Source organism: Ixodes scapularis, unplaced genomic scaffold, assembly GCF_016920785.2.
Source record: "Ixodes scapularis isolate PalLabHiFi unplaced genomic scaffold, ASM1692078v2 PGA_scaffold1__304_contigs__length_218370807, whole genome shotgun sequence".
Taxonomy (NCBI): Eukaryota; Metazoa; Arthropoda; class Arachnida; order Ixodida; family Ixodidae; genus Ixodes; species Ixodes scapularis.
This window is the reverse complement of record NW_024609846.1, coordinates 170851133-170870320: the sequence shown is the minus strand read 5'-3', so window position 1 is coordinate 170870320 and position 19188 is coordinate 170851133. Positions and strand designations below refer to the sequence as shown.

General features: G+C 47.6%; 1 protein-coding gene across 1 annotated transcript in view; it reads left to right on the top strand.

Annotated features, from left to right (window-relative positions):
• LOC8039566 overlaps window positions 1-19188 on the top strand; it is a 298351-nt gene that overhangs the window by 84628 nt on the left and 194535 nt on the right. Inside the window, exons 5-9 of the mRNA XM_042290402.1 lie at window positions 3603-3701; window positions 5708-5822; window positions 9636-9702; window positions 12236-12298; window positions 15911-15989. Coding sequence (XP_042146336.1) covers window positions 3603-3701; window positions 5708-5822; window positions 9636-9702; window positions 12236-12298; window positions 15911-15989 — 423 coding nt within the window. The remainder of the gene's footprint in view (window positions 1-3602; window positions 3702-5707; window positions 5823-9635; window positions 9703-12235; window positions 12299-15910; window positions 15990-19188) is intronic.

Here is a 19188-nt window from a genome sequence, read left to right as displayed (position 1 = left end):
ACCAGACCTTCCGTCGTTTTTTTTTTTTCTTTCTTTCGGAATAATAAACAAGCGACAACCGTCATGGCTGCTGTTAGAGCACCCAACGGCACCACAAAAAACTATTTTCGTCTTGGAAGTAACAATAAAAGCTCAGCAAATTAGGGAGCCGGTAAAAACCCAGCGTAGCCAACGCGCGCGTACGGGGAATAAGAACAAAAATGGTGGACAGTAGCGTTTTGTGTTCAGCGCGTTCAGCGTTGCCACGCGGTTACTAGGGCAAACGTCAATGCCGGTGGGAGGAGTCAAGGGTCCGCCCGGGATCGCCGAAGACAATAGATGGCCAAACTCTTTCCTTATTTATGGCTCTGGTCGCGTTCTCTCGTCACAAGAAGTCATTACAACTCGGCCGTAAGCAAAGACAAGTTGTGAACAGGCACTTATAGCCGCACTACTCATACATAATAGAAAATACGGTGTTTTCTGCAAACACGATAACGGAAGGGTCTCCGGCCACGCATCAATCATCCTCGAAGCGCGTTTGCTTCATACATATCTATGATGCAGACCAGGCGCGTAGCAAGGGGGGGGGGGGGGGGGGGGGTGGGGTCCCCTGGCAACGCGCCTGGGGACCCCCCTTCCCCTGGCGCACAGCCTGGGGCGCGGCCCCCCCCCCCCCCCCCCCCCCCCCCCCCCCCCCCCCACCCCCCTGAAATCTTCCATTTTGCTGGGGCCTCCTGTCCCCCCTCCCCCTCATACAGCATTTTGTCATGGGCGGCCCCCCCGAAACAAAATCCTGGCAACGTGCCTGATGTGGACATGTCTGCGGACAGGTTTTGTACGTTGTATTAGTGGTAAGATCGCGGTTGAGGGTGTCAAAAGGGGATTAGTATTACACCCATGGCTCTACCCTTTCAGCGCCCATCTTTCGAGGAACACTGTCTTTTTATTCATAAAATGGGGGCGCTGTTGCATGGAGCACTCCAGGGAGCCTCCATTTGTCGGCCGCTCCGCTAGGGTGTAGACACCCGCCATTTTGTGGCGAACTTTGCGAGTATTGAATCTGTCTTTCCAGAACCTTCGCTAACCTTCGTGATTGCCAGGTCGCTCGCCTGCGAAACAGTTCCTTTCAATTGTCGAGCCTATAAAGGTATAATGATGTTTAGTGTGTACCCATTTGCTCCCCTAAGCAGCCTTTATAAACGTACCCTCACTCCTCTCCCCGGGTGCGCGGAAACACACAAACGAATGTATTTCTGCAGCCTACGTTACAGAACTGGGAAATGAAAAGCGGATGGCAGAGACGGATTGGTGGGCTTTTTTTATATCGATATATCTTGAGAATAGGTACTTTATCTGCTAACACGTACTAAACGAGCCTCCACGACATCGGTCTCGAGCAATAAAGTGCGGAAGAGCAGGCCGAGAAATAAAGGCACCGCCAATTTCGCCCAGCTTTCGCCAGCAGAGTCGTCTCGACCAGAGAGAACGACGGCGTTCATTACCCAGACTGCAAGGTCTAATAAAAGTTGTTTACAACGGGCAACGAAGAGGAATTTTTATTATTAGATTGGTCTCGAGTACTTAACCTAGACATCGCCTGCGCGTGACGTCGTGGCACCACGATGGTGGTCATTCCAACTCGTTCTTGACAAGGAGAGCGTATGCGGTGGCTCAAAAATAAACATGCTGCCGAAGAATACGTGCTCGGCTGCGAGACCATCACAATGGTAGCTGATGTGATGCCAGCTCCAGCCATGTTGTATACAACGTAAAACAATGGGATCGATGGCTGTTTGAAAATAACGTATAAATCGGTCTGCGAACGTATCGAGCGGAGATTTTGTACAGGGGTGGCCGAAGAACGTGCTTAAGGGGATAAACATTTAACTAAAAAAACGTACCCGAGTAAAACGTTAGAAATGAAAAACTTGAAACCCCTACCTACGGCGCCCGTGTGCTAACGAAAGGCCTGTGATTGACGACACGGCCGACAGATGGCGGCACGTAAGATCGCAGGCTAATCGCAGGCTATAGGGTACCCTACCGCAGGCGGCTACTACGGTAGCTTCCTTCGATCTCGGCAATAGCCGACGACGTTTCGGAGCCAGAAGCGATGCGTGCCTTTTCTGCACAAATTGTCGGTGCATGAGTATTTCATTCTACTGATAGAACATAAAAAATGAAGATCCAATTCAATTTAATTTACTCCAAGTCATAAAGAGAGAGAGATAGAGAGGACAAACACTTACTAAACGTAGCTTAAAACATTCTTGCCTTCCATACAGATTTTTACAGAATTGTTAGCACATACAGGAGTCAAAAATATATAACATCAAGAAAATAACAGATAGAACAGAACAATGATATGTTCGTACATATCGTAAATAAACAGAATTTCTAAAATCAATGGTGTTCACTCTATTTCTCTGAAATATATCTGTTTTATTTCATTTGTTTTCACATATTTTCTACCTGAATATTCTGTTTGATGAGTTCGTTAAGGTTGGGTGATATAACATGCTGAAGCATCTACAATCCGTAATTAGTCCTCGAATGCACCACAATCCAGCACTCTGAACAACGTATGTGATAAAACACGGGGTTTGGAACAAGTGATAACACATTAAGAAATTATATATTATTATGGTAAGTACTGCTTTTATATTTCTGGATTAGTAATTGATTATACAAATCAACAACCAGTGTTGCCCCACATTTAAAAAAATAAGATATTTGTATATCTGTCGTGGAAAAAAAAAGCTTTCCGTTCAGTAGCCATCGTAGCAATGGCTACTAAACGGAAAATATATATTTTTTGTGCTATAGACGAACGAACCGGTCTAAGTTCATTTGAAGGAGCAGGAAGATAAAACAAAAACAACAAAACAAATGTGTTTTCTCTCTTCTCTTGTTTCTTTTCCTCGACAATCATTTTTGGTTAGATGTCGCCGTCTGTTTTGAGCTCTCCGGTTGTTATCGCATCCCTTTTCTTGTCTGGCAGTTTCATCCCTGCTGTTTTATGGTGTAGGTCATCCCCATGGTGTGCTTAGCTCCCATCGAGTCAGTGAAGTTTGTTCTCTAGTACGGGGAAGTTCCAGAGGACAAAAGGAAGTTCACCGAAGTTTTAGGGCGGAATCTTGACAGAGACCTCCAAGATCCCCCCCTCCCCCCCTCCCCTTTCTACACTAAATAAGGCGCGCCTCAACGAGGAGAGGAACCTCCAAAACGAGCCACCAACCATGGTGTCGTCGAGCTGACGCTGAAAAATGTGATACTCGGAGCCTTCTCTGCCGAGCCCCCACCTGTCAACACGGGTAGCACTGCCGACATCTGACGGCTGTTGCGCCAATCAGACGCCTTCAGCGCACGGCCACCGTGGGTAGGGATTTCAAGATTTTCATTTCTTACTTTCTACGCAGGTTAGCTTGTCCAGCGCAAATTTTAGAGCCTTAATGTACGTTTCTCGGCCACCTTTTTGCAAACTCTTAGCTCGATACCTTCAGGAACCGATTTATGCGGTCTCTGCAAACAGCCATCGATCCCTTCGCTTCACGCGGAAGATTGCCTTTTTTACTTTTTCATGCGCCACCCTCGCATAATATAGTTCCTTCTTTTCCCAGAAAATGCTCCAGAGACTCGAGTTCCCGTTCGACACGAACTGCGTCGATTACAGGAGAATGGAGACGATGACGCACTATCCCTCCTTCTACACGCAGGAGGTAGGCATCCAACAAAACAAGCTACACGTAGACACAGCGAAAGTGGCGAGACGACAGCTGTGTCACGTGTGTTGTCCTGGTGTGCATTTCTTTCGTTGATATACGATGTCGATGTTTACGTAAAGAGGTTTATTGAGAACGATTCTAATATACGACGCACAGTCGAACACGTTTACTCTAATCGATATCGGAAGCTTTTTTTTTAGGCGCTTTTATTTGATCTTTCGTAAGCAGCTCATGAGTTGAAGGGAAATTAAAAAAAAAATCACACCTGTTACATTCTGATAAAAGAAAATGAAGACAGGAAACCATTGCGCGAGTTTTTCTCTCATAACGATCTTAGGAGTAAAGCTAGTTTTCACGCACTGTTGCGGATTGGAGCAAACTTACCGAAGAGTCTCTGAACAGAGGCTCTATCAAAACGTTTTTTTCCCGCTTACAATCACTTTTCACCAAAGACCTGTGTTAGAATAAACTGCATGTGTGTTATATACATCCTAAGACCTTCAGCAATCAATTCCCAATCCTCGTCTTAATCTTGTCTTACACACACAAACACGCGCACACATGCACGCACGCATGCACGCACGCACGCACACACGCGCGCGTACACACACACACACACGCGCACACACACACGTAAATCTCGCTAAATTTGCGTTACCTTCTCTGCATTGCGAATACGGTGCCAGTTTAATTTAGCTGTTGTTTTGCCAATTCTTTACCAATTTACCAGTTTAATCTACCTGTCATATTGTCAATTCTTTGTTGCATTTTATTATCTGTACACAGTGACCAGTGTATTACAGCAACTGGTGCATTCTCACGTGGCGTTGTTGTTGTTGCTTTGGCTTCCGTGTAACCGGCCAGCAAGTGAAGCAATAAATGAATAAAGTAAGCAACCTGCGGACCTACTAAAATGTTCCGTTCAAAACTCCGCGTACACACAATGCAGTGTGAACGCGTGCGTTGTCTGACGGTGTATGGTCAGACTCGGAGGACTCCACAGAGTCGTTCAATTACTTTTTGATAGAACGTCTGATGAGCGGCTGGTCCTTCAGGCAAAAACTTCTTGTGCACTACTCTACGATAATGATAAACACAAGCATCTGAGTATTAACTTGATTCTTGGTGTTAGTGCCCTCGTTTGTTTTGGACAAAGCAGCGTGTTTGGATGCCAATCGCCTCAGCATTCCATATGCTCGTATTTTTCGTTAACATAGATGGTTTGATAAGTTTGATTACTCACGTTGATATTATCTTCTGCCTCAACCGCCAGTTCAAAAGGTAAGGGCTTCTTCGGAGCCCTTATTCTTCCTCACATATTATGTCGCTCTTGCCGCGGCATTCCATCCGGAGCGTGGTTCAACTGTTTGAGCCATTAAACAAGCTGCGCTCGGAAAACGTCTTAGTCTCCATGGGGCACTTTTAACTTCTCAAAAATTTATTTTCGACTTTTGCGAGTTTTGTTACAAATTTTTATAGCATTGTTCAATATTCCTGGGCTTCATTTTATCTCGATAACGCACTCGATTGGCAGTATTTTTATTTTTTCTTCTGACAACGATCCGGATAGTATTTCAGAGTTAAACCTGGAGTAGGTTTGCTTCACTTTTTTTTTTCCGTATTCGACGCGCGCGCGTAACACTCACCCGTCACTATGACAAATGTCTGTGATTTCGTTAAAATTAATAAAGAGTATAGTGCTTGATAATGTGCCGTGCCTTTGTGTTCTGAATGTATTTCTTTTGCTTTTTTATTCCTCCGAGTGAATCACTTTTTTGAAGTGTCAGTGCATGATTGTTCTTTTACATCTTGCACGTATTACCATACTGTAAATGCCTTCTAAAGGGCCGACAGTATTATCAATAAATAAATAAATAAATAAATAAATAAATAAGCCCGCGAGCTAGCATTGGCTGCAGCCGTAGCACGGGAACGAAATTCTATTCAGAAGACTCGAAATTCATGAGCTGACAACGCCTTTTGCCCGTTTCTCGCGGCAGATCTGCTTCTCGGAGTGCGCACGCAACCTGACGAAGAAGCATTGCGGCTGCACCCTGCGCGATTACCCGTTCCGAAACTTCCTGAGCGAGCCATGGTGCGACCGAGAAAAACTCGGTACGTATCTTCGCCCGACTCCAGTCACACCGCCCGTATACATCGTGCGAAAGTCACTGGGCAGACACGATGACAGGATTATCTGTGGAGACGCCTCGTGCATATTCGAAGCATGCTCGCGACATACGCTTCGAACATGTCTGCGGACAGGTTTTGCTTCAGCAGTCATACAAGGACACGTCTCAGATAGTGTGCTGTGTTTTGTAGACACGAGCAGTGTGAGCGCGACATTACACGATACGTCCACGCAGTCATACGCCAGAGTTTCGAGGGAGTAATTTGTACGATGGCTTACCAACAAACCTGCCTTCAGTTAACGCACGCGTTCGCGTGTAAGACATGGGCCACAAAACAAAAAAAAGTAAAGGTCCCTTAAGACACCCGTAGTCAATCAGAGCTTAAAAAACGGTGGGTTTGGCTTCTGTTCAGGTGCTCGAAGCTCACTCAGTAAGACCGAGAAGACAAGGCCTGCGCATGACATCATCTTCAGCGGTCCTCCAAGCGGCAAACAGGCTGAGGCCGTCGTTTTGACCACTTTGGGCGGGTAGGGGGGACCACTAACGACGACATCATGCTTGGGCCTTGTCTTCCAGGTGGTATGGACCTTTTCCACATACCGACGGCACCTGGCGGTGGCTGCACGAACTAAAAATGCAGGAAGTGACCTGCCTGCACTACCAGTCGATAATGGGAGCTACGTTGGAGCTACGCTACCGGTTTCTTCGCTCTCTGAGCTGCAGCGCGTGCCCAACGCGACTTTAAAAAGGGGCAACCGTGGCGTCCACCTAAACGTCGTGTTTTTCTTTCCGTTCACTTTCTTTTTTTGTGTAGCACAATTATATATATGCTGCAACTACGTGTTCTACTCGCTAATCCACAGCCTTCTTTAGAATTCCCTCGATTTTTCGTGTCGACTTCCGCCGCTTGGCATCGGGCTCTCGCTCGTGCGCAGAACGCTTCTCGGAAAAGGTCCATTGGCTCAGCACGCCCTGCGTTTCTTAAACTATGAGTGAATACGAGGGAGACAAAAATGGAAGCAATCTTGTCGTATATGATATTCGTTCAAGTTTCCAGTCGACGTCTTAAAACCATTCTTGATTTGTGCGTCCTTGCTCTGGCCGGGAAGCGATTTGCGTCATCGTGGAGGACAGTGGCACAGTGAGAACTTTTGATCGGAGACTGTTTCATTTCGCTGCTGGAATCAAAAATCAGGAGGAGATAAATATAAATGGCGCAAAAAAAAAAAACTTATAAGCATTAGTTGTTTTCTTTTTCACCAAAAACGAACTTTTCGCTTCCCCTTGCTACTATTCCTACGTAAAAAAAAAATTAAGCGTATACAGGGCTGTAACTTCGACTACTATGAAGCCCTTCTAATATATGACTGCCAAAAATTTCTAGAACATACAGCGTGAAGCGAAGGAATCCGTGGCTGTCTGAAACGACCGCATAAGTCTTTTTTCTGAACGTATCGAGCTACGATTTTGAACAGAGGTGGCAGAAGTACGCGCATTAAGGTTATAAACATTGACTGAACTAGGTTACACAGAAATATGAGAAAAACAAAAACAAAGAAAACTTCCGTCTGCTAAAAAAAAAGGCGTTTGCTTGTCGCAACAGCCGACAGATGGAGGTACGTAAAATCGCAGGCGGCCAGAGAGCCTGTACTACAGAGAGCGTCCAACTGCTCTATCGGGGTGACGTGGTTTATCGGCCGCGTTTGCAGTACGAGCTGCAAGGAAGTGACGAACGCGTTGATTGGTCTGCGAGTGTCTCTGCTTTTCCGCCTGCTTACCTCCTCGGCACGCGACAACTCAGCGCGTGCGCACTTGCGACCAATGGGTACGGGAGGCGTCCGCTTTTAAGTTGCAAACGCTCCCGATGATACAGACCATGGTTTTAGATGGACTCTTACCACAATCTAGGCTCACTACAGGCGGACGCAATGGGCGTTTACTTCGACTTCGGCAATAGCAGACGATCTTTCTGAGCCAGAAGCGATGCGCTTTTTTTTTTCTGCGCGAATTGTCAGTGCATGATTATTTTAACGCTGTAGCGTTAAGGAAGTCGTGTCGCAGAAAAGCCGGTGTTGGTGGCGTGACGGGAAAACCCTGATTGGTCAATAGGGTTATGACGTCACAACCGCACGACCTCGCGCGGGAATTTCAAACCACCCACAACGCTCCCGTGAAACGTGACGTCACGCGTGGAATGAAAGTGATTAAGATATGACATGTAATAAAAATTAAAGGTCGCCGCATGTCTCAAGTGATTTCACTTTATAAAGCAATTCATATGCCTTAAAGGAAAAATTTGAAGAATTTTAGGCGGAGGCGGGGTTCGCCTCCGCCTTGCTAGTGAGACACGCTGCCGATCCTAGGCCACGCAGACACGACTGCACGGCTTTATATGTGTAGCTATCGCTTTCCACTATTAAAGGCGAAGCTTAAGCGTCCTCCTGTAATCTTTTAGCAAATGGACATGGTAGGTAAGGATTTCAAGTTTTTTAGAGCGCAGCAGGCGCCCGTTTCCGGCTTGAGCGCCGTCGCAGTTGCCGTCGGCGTAACCGCGCGGTACATTTTGGGACATTTCCCATGATGCAACGCGCGGGAAGGACGAGGGGAGGAGGAGGAGGGGAGTGGGAGGAGGACGAGGGGAGAAGGAGAAGGAGGGGGAGGAGAGGGGGAAAAGAGGGAGGAGGGGAAAGAGGGGAGTAGGAGGAGAGGAGGGAGGGGAGAAGGGAGGGGGAGAGGAGGGGAGCAGCTTGAGGGACGGAGGAGGAGGTGAAGGAGGAGGGGAGGAGAAGGACGAGGAGGAGGAAGAGGAGGGAGGAGGGGAGGAACAGTATCAGGGAGGATGAGGAGGAGGGAGGAAAAGTATACCCTCTCCTCAGTACCCTTCCCTCCTCCTCCTCAAGAGCTGCGCTCTAATTCGGCGTTACAGAGTGCTGTAAACGTCTTTCATTCTTTTATCGCTAATATTTTTACGTAAGTTAGTTTAAGGAAGTTTTTATAACCTCAATGCACGTCCTTCAGCCACCCCTGTACAAAATCTTAGCTCGATACGTTGAGAAACCAATTTATGCGGTCCCTTCAAACTAGCCATCGATTCCTTTGTTTCACGCTGTAGATATAACGTTATCGCTGCTTGCCCGTGGCATCGGAAGTGTTTCACGTTGAAGAGGGAAGGTAGTGATGCGGATTCTCCTTCCTTCCTCCGACATTTTGAGCTGAAAGTACCGAAATGTTTGTTTGGGGGAGGGGGGGGGGGGGGATCGCTCTCCGCTTCCCAACTCCTCTTGTTCCAATTTCACTGGACCAAACGAACTTTAAGGTATTTACTGTCGGCTGATTGTTTCGAAAATATGAAGTTGAAGCTCGGCGCTTAGCAAGAATCGTAAAAAAAAAAAGAAAACGACCCCTTTCCCAGGATTGTATGACCAATGGGACCGTCCTACTGGAAACGTCTCAGACGGTGCCTGCAGACTGTCTTTTGTAAGGCGCACTAGCCGTGGGACCGCGACTTAAGGGTTGTCCCTAGAACCCAATGGAAAGAAGAAAAAGATACGAAGTGCCTTTGAAGAAAAGTCATGTCCGTGAGATTATGATTGGTTTTTATTATTGTCGCTTTATTGCCGAGTATACTTGCCGCGGGGAATGTAACAACGATGCCTACAGTTGCACGGCTCAAATCGGCTCTTTGCAATGTTTTTGCTGAGTGGGCAGAGTGTCCCAGAATCTTGGGAATGTGGCCTCATACTTGTTCCGTTTATGCTGTCCTCTTTTCTGCCGGTCCTGCGCGTCCCCCGCCCAGAGTGCGCGTCCAGACTTCTTCAGTCGTACGAGAAAGTCTGCTCCTCGCGGTGCAGAGTGCCTTGCAGGTGGGTCACTGGCGGCGAGCGCGTGCTCGAGGACGAAGCGTTGTCGAAGCTAGAAAGCTTCGACAACGTTTCGTCCTCGAGCACGCGCGCGCAGACTCTCTTCTATCTGCTTGAACCAGAAAGAGGAGAGGTTTCGGGAATGTTCATCCCGCGGAAAAGGGCTAAAAGGCTGCATTCACCTTGCTTCGTTATAAACAACCGCTGCGCGAAGTACTAACGCAATTCTTCGATAATCAGCGTGGCGGCACCAGCGATTTCGGCCCAGTTTTTCCCTTCGAGTTAGAAAAGGGATGCAGGGTGGGAGATTGAAACAACGCATCGCCTTCTGCAAAGTTATGCTGAACCCAGGCAGCACAATCACGTCGAAAAGACGTCGAAAGGACGTCGGTGACATCAGGAACCACATGTCGAAAGAACGTCGAAAGTCTCAACGTCAGGTCCCTTCACGTAATATGGAAAGGATAATGTCTGGAAAAAAGCACGGATTTTAAGTGGACATAACGCCCCACTTAACGACCTTAGAACGTCGAGTGCACGTCTGAATATCACAGGAAGTCAAGTGATAACGTTATATCAGCATTGACACAATGTCCCATTTAACGACCATATAACGTCGAGTATACGTCTAAACTGAGCGGGATGTCAATTGAGAACGTCATATTAACGATATCATAACGTCCCATTTAACGACATAAAATGTCGAGCGCACCTATGTGATAACGTTATGTCAACGTTGAAATAACGTCCCTTTAACGAGACTGAACGGGATGTCAATTGATAACGGTCTCGACCCGGGTCACCGTGGAACAATGGAGTCAACCGGATCTGGCTTCTTTGCTCGAAGGTATGTTAGGCCAAAGCATGTATATTCGGACGGAATAGACTATTTTCCAAATCCCCCAAGCTCCCGGGCCCGCACTAAAGGAATCATAGGAACGGTGTTCCTTCAGCTCCCTAGCGATCGGTAATTTCGACCATTTTCATGGCTACACAGTTTTGGGAGTAATTCGGAGTCACTCTAAACAAGCGAACTATAGTCCCCAAGAACCTGCCATATCACTTTTAAGATTTCTCGTCAATGACAGCGTTTTCGATACTGTGCATGCTGTCCACCCTTCGACCTGGCTCAGCTGCAGAAATGTCTTACATTATTATCATTCTCTTACACCTTCAAAGACACTCATATTAAGTTAGAAACGCTAAAATGCTATAAACGGCACCGCTGACTTTGAGCTAAATCCTGGTTTTTGTTGTTGTGAATTCTCGGCTTTTTAAGCAATTCCTGCTAAAACAACAATCACGACTTCCCGGAGAAAACGTAGAACTGACGTCGATTAATGTCGCAGACGTCAAGGTGTTGCTCAGGACATTGTTATGACGTCTCGTACTCGACGTTCAAAGAACTTCTCATACAAGACGTCGAACAGACGTCAGTTACTGTTGAAGACGTCAAAGTGAAGCTTATGGCGTTGGCACTACGTCGCGTGTTTGACGTTGGCACTATGTCGCGTGTTTGACGTTGTCGGAACCTCTCATGTGGACGCACTAATGGAGTTGATAAAACGTTTGTTAGACTTCGACGTCGCCCAACGTCTAGGACTTTATTTCGACGCCATCTTGACGTCTTGTGCTGCCTGGGAAACGGAGTAGGGTAGCGCGCTCGTCTTCAGGCAGCTTGTACTCGCGTGATTGGGTCAGTCACGGTGTTGGCTTACCTACTGCGAACGTTCCCTCCACCGTGTTAATAGGGAGTTTTCGTAGATCGTTTCCGCTGTCCCGCAACGCTCTCAGCAACCTGCTACGATACCTGGAACTCTACAGTCAGGGCAATCGGCGCGCAGGCACAGTGGCGGCTTCTTCGTTGCAAAAGACTTAGCGGAGGGGGAAACGCGGTCTACGAAAACTCCCTAATGAAAACTTTCGTAGATTGCGTTTCCCGCTCTGTTAGGCCCTCCGCAACGAAGAAGCCGCTACTGCGCTTGCGCGCTGATGGCCTTGCCTGTAGAGTTGAGGGTTTCGTTGCGGGATGTCAAAAACGGTCTACGAAAACTCCCGACTTTCACGCACAAGACGTGGCACTTTTCAGCAGTAATGCGTAAGAATGAACACCATCCCCGCGGCATGATGTCCCGTGCAAATCATTTTGCAATATTCAGGGTACGAAAGGTGCGAATTAATGACATAAGTTGGCAATCGGGTCAGCTGAACACGGAGAAACAAGGACACGAAGGAAAGGACTGGATATACACAGCAGTTTGTTTGTCCAGTCCTTTCCTTTGTGTCCTTGTCTTTCTGTGTTCAGCCAACCTGATTGCCAATAGTATCTACCAACTAGCTCAAATAAAACCCGTGACATAAGAAGGCCGAAAGAAAATCTTTTGAAGAAACATCGTGACTCTGTGCGTGCCTGCCCATGTGCTTGCATACGTGCGTGTGTGCACGAGATTAACTATAATCTTAATTCACGGGGCTATGGCTCGTAATATGTTGTGAAAATTGAATTAAAAGAGATCTACTGCCCTTTGTACTTCAGTGAGACCACTTACGACGCAAGGCCGGTGAAGAGCGAAGTGACAGTGCCCGTCCTGGAGAACGGGTAAGGTTCAATTCCTCGGCTGGTCCCTGAGTGGGCCAGCTCGTTAGTACCACACTATTGAGAGTCGGCTCTCGGAAGCTGCTCCTGAAAGCGGTGTTTCTTTAACAGCCTGGCGTGCGTTTTGAAGAACTGCAGCTTCCAAGGAAAATATCGCATTCCTATGCGATATTTTCTTCAAGTGTTACGTGAGGCAGGCTCACAGCCGCATTCTTAAACGCTACCCGACTCCAACTCTACTTCCACTCAGTCGAGTGGAGGAAAAAGAACACCCCTGCTTAAGAGGCATTTAGCTTCGCAGACGCCTTTCGGCGATTCCTCCACGGAGGAATTTCTGAATATTGCTTACACCACTCTACTGCTCCCGGGGATGTCTGGATACGAGATTATAGGAACATTTTTCGTCTATAGCATAATTTTGGTGCAAATAATGAATATATGTGTTCGTTATTCTTAAAAGATTATGCTTTACAAGCACTGCAATGGCAGATATGAAGCTTTTCTGTAGCCAGCGTGAAAGTTTTCGTTGTTTTATTTTATTCGCTTTCCAGTCTGTCAACAGTGGAAAAGAGACCAGCTTCCAGTTTTTCATTGCCAGAATTCGACTAGGGATCAAGCCTTTTTGCGTAGTGGTCCCTTAGGAGAGGTGTGTTCTGCACTGCGTTGTTTAAACTGTAGGTTGCTAACTAGCCCTGCTGTCATATTTGCCATCCTCCGAAATGCAGCCGTAACAAAAAAAACAACAAAAAAAAAACATAGCAAGTACTGATGCCCACTTGACAGCGGCCAACATATTCTACGTATTTGTATTGGCGTGAAATCACAGTCATCTTGCACTATGAGCACAATGGATGCATGAGTGGAACCCACATATTCAACATGCTAATTTTAGTGCGAGCTTGAAATTTAATTTCGGTACTTCGTACTTTGTGGGCTCGAAAGCGTATGCATGTCCGTCGAATTGCTGCTACTGATGAAAACTAAACTGCTCTAGCATATCTTCAATGCTTCATGTACACTGACCCAAACAAGATAAGGCCTGCACACAGTAGTGTTTGACTACGTTTTCTTTACATCACGTGTTGATGCGACCGCAGGTTACCAGGACAACCATGCTTCGTATGTCGCCTGCAGAGCTACACCTTTAGTTGGTTGCAATGCCCGAAGCACGGATGTCCGGTGTCTCGCGATTGCAACTCGACGGAAGCCCTCATAACCTTGATTGAAAATACGTGGAGTGCGTCACCCTTGCCCAAAGTAGTAAACCAATCATATGCATCTGCGTTGATGGGCTTTTAGCAAAAATGTGAATTCACCTCCCTGGCATGTTTCGCTCATAAAGTGCCAAACAATACATTTGACTGCATAAGCTGAGTTCATAAAAGTCTCACATCACAAGATCTAACCCCGTCGGGCTCCCCGGGTGTTTGACAAGACGGAGGCACAAAGTGCTGGCAATAAGCTGGCAATAATAAAATTAACTTGCCGAACGAACCGGCACATCGTGGGTTGTGACGTACTTACCAGGTCGCCGAATACGTGAACCTGAATGTCCCGGCGCCGTAGAACTGCAGCTTAATCAGCAGCTGGAGCATTAAAAGGACCGGCGGACCACAACTGTTCTCGCACTCCTCCAGCGACAGGGGTTTCAGGAGGCTGGACACCATCGCTTTCGTAAAGCAGGCGTGCTCAAGAAATTCGCAGACCTTTAACACCACCGTCGCTTTCAGCCGGTTCCTGAAACGACGCCGTGACACTGGAAGGCACTCGTCTTTGCCGTGGTGCAGGAGTTTGTCGGTTCAGTGAGAACAAGGTCCAGGAACTCGGTGAACGATGTGTCGGCCGCCATGACGCCCAAAAACCATCTCGAGTCTGGAGGAAAATCTGGGAACACGACATAACCGCACACGACTAAACAGCACGAAACAAAACAGCACGCTCAAAACAGCACGCGTCAAAACAGCACGCGTCAAAAGAGCACGCGACAAAAGGGCACAGCGTCCAAACAACACAGCGACAGAAGAGCACGTGCCAAGACAGCACGGCGTCAAAACAGCACAGGGACAAAACAGCACGCATGCAGCAACTTCGAGCGCGCTCTTCACCTCTCTCTGCGCGATTAATTTCGAACCTCCTTGACCCTTTTATTCGTCCTGTGTACAAATACGAGCACACGACGATAATGTCCAATCACGATAGGGCCCAGTGCGTCTTGCAGAACAGGTCGCGTCGGCTGCTACAGACAGCAACAAATAAGAAAACCAGTACCTGGTTTACTTACTATACATAAAAAAAAAACGCTTTTAAATATAGCATTTTCGTCAGTATACTGGTTTCCGTCAATAAACCGAAAACAACCGAGAAGACAAATATTCACCGCAATAAACCGAAAACTTTATTCCGAAAAGTTCGGAATAAAAACCGAAAAAAGTACGCCGAATCTCAAAATAACAGAAACCGAAAACGTCAAACACTGGCTCAATATCCTGTTTTGACGCCGTTCTCTTTTGTCGTTGCGCCCTTTTGACGCTGTGATTTTTTGTCGCTGTCCTGTTTTAACGCTGTGATTTTTTGACGCCGTGCTGTTTTGGTACGTGCTCTTCTGTTGCTGTGCCGCTTTGACGCTGTGCTCTTTTGTACCGTGTTATTTTGACGCGTGCTGTTTTGTCGCCGTGCTGTTTTGACGCTGTGCTGTCCTGACGCGTGCTGTTTTGACCGTGCTGTTTTGTCGCGTGCTGTTTTGTCGTGTGCTGTTCTGTCATGGTGCCGGAAAAATTAATCTAGAGATAGCACCGAACCTACCTTGAGTTTTTGGAGGAAATTGTTTAGTATTGGGGGGGGGGGGGGGGGGGAAGGGGTCCTCAGTCGAGTGATGGTCTGAGTCAAGTTCTTACTATCAAGCGCAAAAGCGACCTCAAACGGAGTTTGAGTGGAGTTTCGAGTCGGGTAGTCCGCTAGTCGGGGCGCTATAACGTGCATCACTATGCTCATCCAGATCGAAACGGGCAGGGAGGAGGGGGGGGGGGGGGGGGGCGATTAAACCCAGGTCCAGGGCTTCAAAAACCCTAGATATCTAGCTATATTACTCTATCTTTCTGCGACTTGCGTCCACACTCTCGGAAGGCTAACGCTTCTGACCGTTCACAGTGACGTAACCAAGGGGGACAGGCTGGGGGGAGATGCTTATCAATACCTAATAACTAAAAAGTCCTCCTGAGGCAGCGACGTTTGATTTTCTATTTGCAAATCCAGCTGTGTTCCTAAAGCCGCAGTCATATTTCTTAGACATCATGCAAAGGACACGGTGTCCGCTGCACACGCGATGACAGAATCATCTGCGAACATGCCTCACGCATGTTTGCATCACACTTATGTACGCTTTGAATATGTATGAAGAGCGTTTTGTATGACCGATGGAATAGGATCGCCCTGAAAGAAAGAAACACAGCTCAGACAGTGTCTGCAAACTGTCCTTTGTTCCATGCGTTAGTAGTGTGGCCATGGCTTTACGGCCCGTGTACGTATATCAATCGAGGGCAGGGTGCAACTTATCGCATTCAGGATGAGCGCCGGACGATCATCATGTTCTTGTTCTGTTTCATATCGCCGTCAAAGGGGATATTATTCAACCTCCATCAAGTTCAGCATGTCTTCCAGGACAGTGGACGTGCTCTTGTATATCGAAAAACTCCAGGTAAGTGATCCTTATGACGTAATACATTCTTGGTTTCATTGTTGGTCACATGGACAGCACGAACCTCTCTTGGAGTGTCTCTCCTACGTTTCACTGCTCGGACCTCGATAGAACGCCCCGGAGCGCGTTCAAAAGTTTACACTATTTGCTCCGGAGTAGAGATTTCCTACCTTGGCGTTGTAAAACCTACTCGCGTCCAGCCCGCCCTTTCTGTGTTATCGCGTGACATGATCTGCGGGAATAACTTGGATCTACTCGAATAAGATTTGGAGCACAGCTTTCGTGACCAGAAGTGTAAAGCATGCAACTTGAAGAAGGAATATCACGCGGTCAGGTCGGGGGATGAGTAGTCAAAATGGGCTTCCTGTATTTTTATAAGGACAGGGTACTGCTTTTATGACAGGTGCATTTACAGACTGCTTTCATTCTAATCTTGCTCCGACGAAGAAGTTAGTGCTAATTCTTATGTTTCTAAGCTAACCATAGCGAAACGACTATAATTATCAATAAAGTGCGTTTCTCTTACTCCACTTCCAACCTGTCGTCCTGGCCGGCGCGCTTTTTCTGTATACATGTAAGCGCGTGCTGCATGCATACCGCGTAGGTGAAGGCAATATCGGCAAGCCTACAATTGCACAGTTCCTTCCGCACAGCCAAAGACGTGGCGGCGGCAACGGCGCCCTATTTGTTATAGTCCAGGCATCATCTCTAAAAGAAGGCTTTTGGTCGCTACCATTAAATGCGTCGGCGTGTTTCTTGCGTTCTGCGCTTTCCTTTTAGTCCGCGGTCATCCTGTTAATACATCATACAAGATACAATCCGCAGCACTACCTGAGGCGTGCTTCTTTCTTGTATGACGTCACATTGGTCATAAGACAACCGTCTAGAGACGTGTTCGAAGCAGACATGAAGAGAACATGCTTCAGGCGTCTGCGAACACTGTCTTTAGTATGATGTATGAACAGCGTGACATCTCCGTCGCCTGCGTTCCCAGGCACGAAAACTACGGCAACGACTGGTACTATCGGGGAAAAATGAAATGCGAACAGAGGAGCGCGTGGCTCGCGGTACAGGCTGCGCCGCCTGGAAGTGAGCCTAGGGCCGAGGCTGCGTGGCCTGCTTTGATGTGTTCACGCCGCTCGATTGGCGCTTTCCCAGCTTCGGCAATGCGCCTCTCAGTGCGCTGAAAGCTGTCACCGCTATCTTTGCCTGGTCGGCGAGTGCGGCGAGCTTCTTTGCACCGCACGCGCTGAGCCAGCAAAGATAGCGGTGATAGCTTTCAGCGCTCTAAGAGGCGCACTGCTGAAGCTTGGGGAGCGCAGAGGGAGGGGAGTGAACACGTCGGAGTAGGCCACGCACCCTCGCTTCTAGGCTCACTTCCAGGCGGCGCAGCCTGTACCGCGAGCCACGCGCTCCTCTGTTCGCATTTCATTTTTCCCCGATAGTATAAGCGGCACTACCGTGACTCTCGATTGCTTCACGAAGCTACTTCCTGCGTTGCTCTCCACATTCTGTATGGCGAACATAGACAATGGGAATTTCGGGGAATTTCTTGAACTTGATTTTTCGGCCGTTTTGAACGCAACGAGCGCCGCTCCCTGAACCCGGCACGAAGAGGCTGCGCAACTATATTGGGTCGAATCGTTTTCACTTTATACTTGCGTACTGGCACTAAAGCGACCCAGGCATACACTTTGTGAGCAGAACAGCGCACAAAAAGACAAGGACACAAAAAAGGGACATGCACGATATGTTCCTTTTCTTTGTTCTTGTTTATTTGTTCCCTCTTCTGTTCACTATGTCATCATACCAACTCGCCCAGGGGGGCTAAGCTCGGCGCGGCAAGATCGAGGCGAGTTCTCCGCCAAACTCGCCGACCGCCGAGATTGGTCGGCGCCGTGCATAATGACACGCGCCGACACTCCCTAGATCGTGACGTTAAACGGACGGTTTGAGGCAGTCGGAGAGTTGCATATTCGGAACTCGCGGCGAGATGCGGTGACGTCACTGTGACGTGGCAGAAGCCGCCGCGGATGGGAAAAGCTTGCCGGCTCCGACCTAGGCGAGTTTGGGCAAGTTGGGCGCGAGATCTGGGAGAAGCGTCCAAAATGGCAGCGATTTTGTTCATGTTTTGCCGTCGGCATAGGTATTTAAACCACGCCAATGTGTTTGACATGGACGACGTTCATTTTCAACAACACTATCGCCTCTCGAAAGACGTGGTAAGGTGGCTGTGCGATGAACTGCGTGGCGAACCGGGCTTGAGGCGATGGAGCCGTGAATGAACCGTCGCCCCCGTCGTGAATCCTACATCCAAATTCTACAAAGTGAAACCTAGAAACAAATGTGTTTTTACGGTAATCTGCAATCAGGAACGCAATTTACCATTACCTACAGGCTTTTACAATTATTTTGATGGGTTGCTGTGCTGCGTAGATGCAAGATAAACGCACGTGATACAATTCAAACTAAAACAGATGATAGAAGAAAAGCAATATACATGAAGGGCGCAGACTAACAACTGTGTAATTTCTTTCTCATCTTTCTTCTTCCACACCCTATTTTGACAAACAAATTGGCCGTTAGTTGTTTATACAGCAGGAGAACATGCCAGAACATTGCGACATTGTCACCTACTGTAGATAAGCAATTTAGCCAGTGCAGTATGACTGCTAGCCTAGGGTCTTTAACGTGCACCACGTAGTAGTGATACACGACCGCATGCCGGTACGATGCTCATCAACATCGAAAAGGGCAGGGGTGGGGTGAATCCACGATCCTGGGTTCTGCAGCGCGAGCTTTCGCTCCACGTGCACCCTATTCTGAAAAAAAAAAAAAATATTGTGGCTGTGTGGCGGTGTGGGGGGAGAAAGATGAGAAAGAAATTACACAGTTGTTAGTCTGCTCCATTCCTGTATGTTGTTTTTCGTCTATACTCTGCTTTAGTTTATATCTTTATCAAGAGCGTTTTTCTTGCATCTACGTGGCGCAGCAAACCATCACAATGTCTAGTCAACTAGCCCACATCCAAGCAATGTTTGTATAATTAGCATCCCTGCTGTTACGTATTCTTATTTGTCATTTACGATTTAAATAAAAAAAAATTGGGCTGTATGTATGTTGATACTGCCTAAAACTTGGTCTGCCTCAACGGGGAAGATTCTCCCAGCTGTAGATGAGAAATTTAGCCATGCAGTGC